The sequence below is a fragment of the Peromyscus eremicus genome, chromosome 17, assembly GCF_949786415.1.
Source record: "Peromyscus eremicus chromosome 17, PerEre_H2_v1, whole genome shotgun sequence".
Classification (NCBI taxonomy): Eukaryota; Metazoa; Chordata; class Mammalia; order Rodentia; family Cricetidae; genus Peromyscus; species Peromyscus eremicus.
The window spans coordinates 60753200-60761973 of record NC_081433.1 but is presented as its reverse complement, the minus strand read 5'-3'; the positions used below and the strand labels follow the sequence as shown (position 1 = coordinate 60761973).

At 63.8% G+C, this 8774-nt stretch overlaps 1 protein-coding gene across 1 annotated transcript; it reads right to left on the bottom strand.

Moving 5' to 3' along the window:
- Positions 1-3662: 3662 nt before the first annotated feature.
- Ccdc124 (coiled-coil domain containing 124) lies at positions 3663-8386 on the bottom strand. Its single transcript, XM_059244396.1, has 5 exons — positions 8284-8386; positions 5399-5568; positions 4398-4572; positions 4204-4318; positions 3663-4105 (listed from the first exon to the last, which is right to left on the bottom strand). Exons 2-5 carry the CDS (start codon positions 5555-5557, stop codon positions 3901-3903), a joined length of 654 nt encoding a protein of 217 aa, XP_059100379.1. The 5' UTR covers positions 5558-5568; positions 8284-8386; the 3' UTR covers positions 3663-3900.
- Between the last annotated feature and the right edge of the window lie 388 nt (positions 8387-8774).

Sequence of the window (8774 nt, the reverse complement as noted above, 5' to 3'; positions counted from 1 at the left end):
GCTGCATCTGGGGTGACCTGGCCTCAAGGAAGGGGCGCTGCGCAGAGACGCCTGGGCCCGGAAGGTCCTTCGTGCCCTCCGCAGGGCGTCCCCGAAACTTCAGTAACAGTGGGGCCGCCCCGGTTCACAAAGGAGGGATGGAAGGAAGCTTTGTGCTGAGGACAAGGGCGCGAGGCAGTCTCGTCCCTAAAGGTAGCCTCGCGGCGGCCCACGACAGGAGACTGCCCCTCGGCGCACGGCCAGCGCAGATGCATCTGCGTGATGCGTCGGGAAGGGCGCAGCCAGGTCGGGTCCTGGCGGACATCGGAGGCGCAGCCCCAGGCCAGGAACCCCGGGAGGGGCGCGGAGCTCCGTGCGCACGGCACGTTCTAGTACTCGGCTGGAGTTCACGGCCGGGGGATGGGCACGTGGGGAAGTGGAGGGGGATGGGGGGTCCGGGGAGATGGTGGAGGATGAGAAGGCACAGAGGGATGAGGGGTGAGGAGCCGAACGACGGTCGCAGGCTCTGCGTCCTGCATTCTATTTTCATCTTTAGACGCGGCCTCACGGGGTCCGCGCTGGCCTTGAACAGGGCCGTGCAGCCGTGCAGCCGTGCAGGACCGTGCAGAGCGGTGCAGAGCCGTGCAGCTGTGCAGCCGTGCAGGGCCGTGCAGGACCGTGCAGGGCCGTGCAGCCGTGCAGGGCCGTGCAGGGCCGTGCAGGACCGTGCAGGACCGTGCAGGGCCGTGCAGCAGTGCAGCCGTGCAGGGCAGTGCAGCCGTGCAGCTGTGCAGGGCCATGCAGCCGTGCAGCCGTGCAGGGCCGCTCCGCAGCTCCCGGGGCGGGCGAGCCCGGGACGCCGGCTCTGCTCACAGCCCCGCGGGTCCCTTTGTCCCCGTGGTCTCCGCCGCATCCGCGCGGAGGGGGACCCCGGCTTCGGCGGCGCATGCGCACACCCGCCCGGCTTCCCCGTCGCCCTGACTCGCAGCCCCCGCGCGGTTGCCATGGCGACCGCGGGCGGGATCGTGGGGAAGACCCCGCTGGCAGCCCGCCCCCGCCGCCCTCGCGGGAAGCTCCAGTCTGGTTGGAGCCGGTTTCCCCGGACCGCGTGGGCGCTGGGGTGGAGGATTCCCCAGTCCCCGGGGACGTGCAGCGGCTGGCGCATGCGCGCGGGGCATCCCCCCCCCCCCCACACACACACACAGGGGGAAAGCCCAGGTGAGAGAACGGACCCCTCCGCGCATGCGCGGTGCGTGGTTGCTAGGGCGAGCTGGTCTCCTTGGTAACTACTCGGAACTCCCCTTTCACAGCATCCCGAGCCGGGGATTTCCCCGCCGCTAGTGCGCATGCGCGCAGGCCGGGATTCCGGGAGATGCAGTTTTTCTGCAGAACAAAGGCTGCCGCCTGGTCTTTCCGCTCCTGTCTGCGTCATTTTTTATTTTGACACAGTGTCTCTGTATGTGGCTCAGCCTGGCTTTGAACTTACAGCAGTGCTCCTGCCTCAGACTGGCTTTGGTCGTTGTCTGCTCTGCGGGAACTGGCTCTGCAGTGGGCCCCACGCCCCTGCCCCCCCTGCTGGCGTCCTCCTCTGTCACCAGGGGAGTCCGCGGGTCCGTGGGACGCCTTCCGCAGGGTGCGTGCCCTTCCCAGCGAGGAGGATCAGTTTACGGTCAATCTTGGTTAACCAGACCTTGCCTCTGATTTCCAACGTCGACGTGTGCAGTGTTTTGTCTGGACGCACGTGACTGTGCATACGCATGTGTGCGCGCCACGCGTGGATCTGGTGCCCTTGCAGAGCTCAGAAAAGGTCACCGGAGCCCCGGGCACTGTCGCTACAGTTGTGAGCTGCCATGTGGGTGCCGGAATCGAACCCGGGTGGAATCTTACCTACCGAGCCAACTCTAACTTCCTGAATATTTTTTTTTTATGTCTCCATAGCCCAGGTTGACCTTGAACTCCAGGAAATCCTTCTACTCCAGCCTCCCAAGAGCACAGCCAGAATAACCTTGCCTAAGATCTTAGTCGCAGCCATGGTGGAGGCGAACACCATTTTATGGGGAGCTACCAAGGCCCGTTCTGTAGCTGAGGCACCTGGAGCCGAGAGCATGGCGCTCAGGGGTGCAGGCCAGCTGTGTGAACGCCAGGCTGCTACGTCGCCGCCACGCCCCCTGCATGGCGCCTTCCTGTTCCCTCCCTTAACCCTCACCGAGCCTCGCCCAGGGCTTCTCCAAGATGCCAGGGACCCCCAGTCCTGTTCCCGGGGTGCCCCTGGTGAACCACTATCCCCACAACCCATTTAGAATCCTGCAGCCCAAACTGGCCACTTCATCACCATAGGGCCAAGACGACCATGAACTGACTGCCCCGAGCGCTGGGGTGGCAGGCGTGTGGGGGCGTGCGCTCCCCGAGCGCTGGGGTGGCAGGCGTGCGGCCCCGAGCGCTGGGGTGGCAGGCGTGTACCCCCGAGTGCTGGGGTGGCAGGCGTGCGGCCCCGAGCGCTGGGGTGGCAGGCGTGTACCCCGAGTGCTGGGGTGGCAGGCGTGTGCCCCGAGTGCTGGGGTGGTAGGCGTGCGCCCCGAGTGCTGGGGTGGCAGGCGTGTACCCCCGTGCCTAATTTAGGATTTCTTTACTTTCCAGTCCGGGGCTGAGCCCAGGGTCTCACACATGCAGCCAAGTGCTGTCGCTCGGCCATGTCCCCGACCCATCCTGCCACACTGGTTTCCCATGGCCTACTACCCCAGACCATTTTCCAGCCATGTCCATTCACCAACACTCTCCCTTTAACGGCAAGCTAGGCTTTTGTCAGTGGGACCTCCTCTCTTGAAGGGGTGCAGAACTCCTTCACACTCTTCAAAGCCCCACTTCATGAGATTTACATTTGATCAAAACCAGTCCTGGCCCTTTGGAAGCTGGGGACACCTGCAGGGACCCGCATCTTTCTTGGTACAAGGTACGGATAGATCACCGGTCTTGAGGGTGACACAGTCGCTGTGTAGGGAGAATCCAAGAAAAAAAATAGGGGGTGGGAAGGGAGCAAGTGGCAGGTGACAACTTCGTGTATGAGGTGTCACCACGGTGGGACCTGATAAGTCCCTCCACCCACCCCACCCATGTGCCGTTTTCTCCTCATGATGGGCCATCTTGATGCCCTGGGACCACTGGGCAGGCGTCCAGCAGGACGGAGGCTCCACTTCTTCAGTAAGAGCTGCTGATTGCCCTGCCCCGCCCCCACCACACTTCCTATCCAGCCGACAGGGATGTGGCCAGGGTGCAGGGCAGCCTTCCACATACTGGCATGCAGTTTTCACTGCCTACAGAGGCTGGTGGGTCTCCCCCAGACTCCCTCTCTGCTCTCCAGGGTTGACGTAGCTAGAGAAGGCAGTTCTGGGTTCGAATCCTATGCTCTTCCCTCTCATGGCCAATGGCCTCCACCTGTCGGCTCCAGCCAGCCCAGCACCCTCATGCTCCCTGACTGTCAGCTGGGAGAATCCTGCCTCACACCTCAGGCTGGGGAGTAGTCTGCAGCTCCCCCTGCTGCTGTGTGGTCTCAAGCCTCAGCCACTTCCCAGTCACCTTGCCCGCTGTCCAGGCGGGGCCGGCAGGTCTGGACAGTGGTTCGGACGTGGTCACCACACAGTCCCTCCCTTCACCAGAGGTCTCCACCACACAAGTGGACACGGGCCTCGGGCAGCCTCACCACAGCCTTTATTGGGCGGGGTGCTCAGCCGGGCTCCACAGGGCGCACAGGGGCTAGGTGTTGCTCAGAGCGGGGACCCTCTGGATTGTTGAGGGTGACTGGTGGCGCAGCTGGGAGTGCCCCAGGCTCGGAACTCCCTGGGTCCCCAGGCAGGCCTGGCTGGAGGGGGACGCCTGGACTCGGACGAGCTGGACCTGGACAAGCTGGACTCGAGCCTGGTTCCGTCACTTAGGCGCATTGAAGGGCAGCGCACGCTGGTTCATGGGGTTGTCGGGGGAGCGCAACCACTCCTTCTTCAGCAGCTGCTTCAGCTGCGACAGCCGCATGTTGGGGTTCTCCTGCTTCAGTCGCGGCAGATGCACCTCCTCGAATGCGGTGAAGGCCGCGCGCATGCGGCGCTCGGGGTGCCGGTCGGCGTCCTCTGCCACACTGTGGGGCCTGGAGTCAGCGCCCAGCCCGGGTCCAGGCCCCGCCCCGCCCCGGGTCCAGGCCCCGCCCCGGCCCCGCCTCCCGCGGGCCCCGCCCACCTGAGCACGGCTATGGCGTCCTCCACGGTGCGAGCTTCCACGCTGCCCTCGTCCAGCACGCGCCGGTTCAGGTTCTCCTCCAGCGGCAGCTCCAGGTGGCTCTTGGCCTTCTCCACTGTGGGCACAGGGGCGGGATGTGAGCATGCGGCGTGGGCCAGGTCCTTAGCGACGCACCGCCCTGGCCCCGTGCCTACCTGGCTCCGCGCGCTGCTCTCGGCGCAGGGAGTCCTCGATCTGCGCGCGCGTGACCTTGGCAGGCACCGTGCGAGGGGCCTTGCCGCCCTTGAGCCTAGAGTCCTCCTCCTCCAGCAGCCGCTGCGTCTCCTTCTTGCGCTCCAGCTGCTCCAGGCGTCTCTTCTCCTTCTCCTCCTGTGACAGCAACAGCGTCACCACGGGGGGCCCAGGGGTGGAACCCAAATGGGTGCTGATCCTCCTTCTCCACCCCCGCCCGGGCACCCTTGTGCAGATGGGCCTGGGCAGCGAAAATGATTCACGAGGGCACTCCGTGGGCCTCCGCCCCAACGCGGGGCAAGGAAGCCTGTCTGGGTTCGCAGTTGCTGCTGGAGTCTGCCTCAGTTTCTCCCTAAGCCAGAGGCAGCATCATCCTGAGGCTCCTCTGCCCTCAGGGATTCCCCACAGGTTCTGAAGACCCCACTCCTGGCCTTGGGACCTCTTCTGTGGCGAGGGCAGAGGGCCTGGGCCGGGTCGTGTGCCAGTAGATCCTGCCCCCAAAGAAGGCACAGTTTCCGGAAAGTTCCAAGAGCCCAGGACCAAGTAGTCATCAGTATCGAGTAGGAGACACAAAGAACTTCTGATCATGGTGTGAGCCTGGAGTACCCCGAGCTGCGGGAGGAGCTGAGGCAGGAGTGGCCGAGCGTAGGCATCCCAGCCCAGCCTGGGTCACGGAGACCCGTCCACAAACCCTAAAGGCCAAGGAAGCTGGTGCTGGGCATCTCACCAGCCCAGCAGAGGCTGCGACTCTGCTGCCACCTGGTGGGCTGACCTGTCAGCACGGCCCCCAACACTCCTCAGGCCGCCGATGGCGGGACCCGGGGCTCAAAGGTAGACCCTGCTCGGACCGACCACCGACCCGGGTCACAAGGCCGGGGAAAAAAGGCAGGCCACTTCGGCTGGCCGCTAGGTCCGCATCCCTCCACGGCTACCTAGAGCCGGTCCCAGGACCCACCCCACCCACCTTGCGTTGCTCCTTCCGCATCACGTGTTTGTCCTCATCCTTCCAGTAAGCATCTTCCAGCTCCTTCTGTTTCTTGGCATCAGCTGCCGCCTTGGCTTCAGCCTTCCGAGCTCGGGCAGCGGCCGACTTGCTGTTCTCGCCCTGGAACTTCTTGGGCATCCCTCAGCAGGCTGCAGGGAGGACATGGCAAGAGGGGCTGGTCGGCACCCACCCCGTGACTTACACACCATATACAAAAGCGATTTTTTAAAGGCAAGGTCTCAATATGTAGCCTAGGTTGACTGGACAACACAATCTTCTCTTACCCTTGAGTTTCTCTGTTTAGCTTTGCGCCTGTCCTGGAACTCACTTGGTAGCCCAGGCTGGCCTCGAATTCACAGAGATCCACCTGGCTCTGCCTCCCAAGTGCTGGGATTAAAGGCGTGCGCCACTACTGCCCGGCGTGAAATATTTTTTTAACTACAATTACATTGTTGTACAAAGACTACCAATGCCTCGTCCAGAAGACCCCATCTGTCTCAGCAGCCGCTCCTGTCCCCTGCCCCAGCCCTTTTCCCCTCTCTGACTTTGTCCATGGAGACATTTCCCATCAACAGATTACACACCACGTGGCCGCTCTGGCTGCTGTCGATCAGCATGGAGTGCGGAGTGACAGTCTACGGTAGCATATGCTGTACTGAGTGTATCTGATCACCGCCGGTGTCCATCCTTGGCTTTTACAAGTCACACTGTAGTGGCGCCCTGCACTCCCCTCCCACTGCCATCTGGGAACCCTATTTTAAATTGCAAATTTGAGTTCCCTCACTCAGAAATCTGTGCAGATGGGGGACACCCTACAGAACCTCACACTGGATCCCACCAGATGGAAAGACACACAGGGTGCCTCGGGGAGGCACTGTGTGGCGACTGACTCAACTCTAAGCCCCCAGAACCTTAATTGTGGGGATGGTTCAGTCACCCCAGTGTAAGGGGACAAGCTGAGGAGTCTGGCCTTCAGGTGAGGGGGAGGCTATGCTGCTGGGGTATCAGGTGTGGTGGGGTACCCCTGTGATCCAAACACTCGAGAGGCTGTGGCATGACGATCACCCATTTCAGGCCATCTTGGCTACACAATGAGTCCGTATCAAAAAGCAGCCACAGCCGAAATACACCCACCGCAGAGCCCACCTGCCCAGGGCCTGCAGCGGCACGCCGGGCCTGAGATCTCCAGACTGCCTAGTGCTCTATTCTGGAACATTCTCTGCCTCCCCCACATCTCCAGCTCAGTGCAGCAGCAAAATGAGAGTACCCTGTGGCCCAGGACCACCAGGATATCACCACCCTCAAGCCCTCTGTGTGTGTGAAGTCCCCTCTTTCTGGCCCTACTGGAAACCCTGTGCATCCATAGCTGTGTATCCTATCGGCAGAGGATTCCCGGCAGACAGCTCAGAGCGTGCAAAGGTCCTGTGGCAGGAATGAGGCTGTATGTTTACAGGGGTCCTCGGAGGCTCCAGTGGTGAGTGAGGAGTAGGAAAGAGAAGGGTGGCAGGGCTCAGGACACACTCCTATCTGGCTTACAAAGCCCTGTTCAGCTGCTGCGGGTGAGTGAGGGCTGGGCTAGGCACTGTGGGCACAGCCGGTGTGGTCCCCATGTGGGCAGGGGTCCTGAGAGCTGGCTACGTGGCCAAAACCATTCCATTCCTATCAGTAGTATGGGCCCTGCCCTACTCGCCAGGGGTGGCCCGCAACAGGGGTGTGTGTGTGTGACAGACAGACGGACGGACGGACGACAGGAGGCTAGCTCGTGCTGGGGCGGCAGGCCCTGACCCGGCTCCTAAGACCTGTCCTGCTTCAGACAGTCCACCAGACAGGGACGGAGCACAGTGGGGACCAGAGCGGCTTGGGTCCCCTCGTTGGCCAAGGCGCTCCCGCGTGCCTCGGTTTCCTCATCAGGGACGCCGCAGAATCGACACACACCCGCCGTGGGGCAGGGACTCCCCAGCGGGACCCCAAACAGATCCTGAATCCCACTGGCCCCTCTCTGGGGCTCCCAGGAACACGTTCAGAAGCGAGGCCAGTCTCCCGGACACTGGGGAAACTGAGGTACCCAACTCCACGGAGTCTCTGAACCTTCTCCCCGTGGCAGCCGCACCGCGCCCGGCTTACGTTCCTTCTCTAACCCGGAAACTGGGACTGCAGGGCCGGGGTGGGCGTGGCGGCCCGTGCAGAGCCAGGGCAGCCTGGGCGCAGAGAGCGACGACCGGGGAGTTCTTTCTAAGACATCTGCGGGGGGTAGTTTCCCCCAGAGCCCGCTGTCCTGCCCAGGCTGGCCTGGAACTCGGCCCTCCTGCCCGAGTGACCACTGTGTGGTCATCATCGTCCCGGCAGGTGGGGAGCACCGGGGAGCACCGGGGAGGAGCACCGAGGAGGCCGTGCGCAAAGGGCCCGCACCACCTCGGTTCCCTGGGAAATGACCACCGCGGAAGAGACGCTGCCAGGCCGGGCGTCGCCGGCGCACGCCTGGTGCCCCACCGCTTGGCAAAGCTGAGGCAGGAGGACGACACCGAGCTCGAGGCAGCCTCGGCTACAAAATGAGCCCGGGGGTCCAAATAACCCCGCTCAAAAAGTGCCCACGTGGCTCTCCGTGGCTGCGGCCGCGCGGCGGGACAGAAGTCGCGGGAGCGCCGCCTCCCCCCCCCTCCTCCTCCTCCAGGAAGCCCTCCGGCTCGGGCCGGGCCCGGGAACCGGCTCCGCTGCCCGCGATCTGCCGCGCCTGCGCCGGGAGCGCCCACCGCCGGGCGCCCCACCTCCGGTCCCGCCTGCCCGCGGGGAGGACCCCCAGGCCGAGCCGCGCCCGCCCAGCGAGCCCCGCAGCCCGGCTCCGCCCGCGCCGCAGCCGCTCCTACCTCTTCCCCCGGCACCGGCCCGGTCGCGCGTCGGTGACGTCACGGGGCCTGCGCACTGGCCTGCCGGTGGCGCGCCGCTCATGACGTGCTCCGGTGCTGCCATCTTGGTAGAGGCACTGCCGGCCAGTTTTCCGCTAACCCAAAGTTCTCACCCAATGTTGCCAGATTTTCTTCTTTTTTCTAAGCAAAAAATGTCTCAAAATATCATTTTATAGCCTCGTTTCAGATACCGGTGAACACAGACGGAAGATAAAGCTACAATACACAAAATGACCTTACCAAGCTGGTCGCTGCCCGGAGAAAAGATGGCAGCGCCGGCGTCACATAGGAGCTGTGGGTGGCGGCCCGGACTTGTTTGCCCGGCCGCCAGGGGGCGACCGTGGCCCACGCGGGGATGCGGCCCGGCCGCCAGGGGGCGACCGTGGCCCACGCGGGGATGCGGCCCGGCCTTTCCTGGCACTTCAGGCCCATGGCTACCCCAGCTCAGGGCA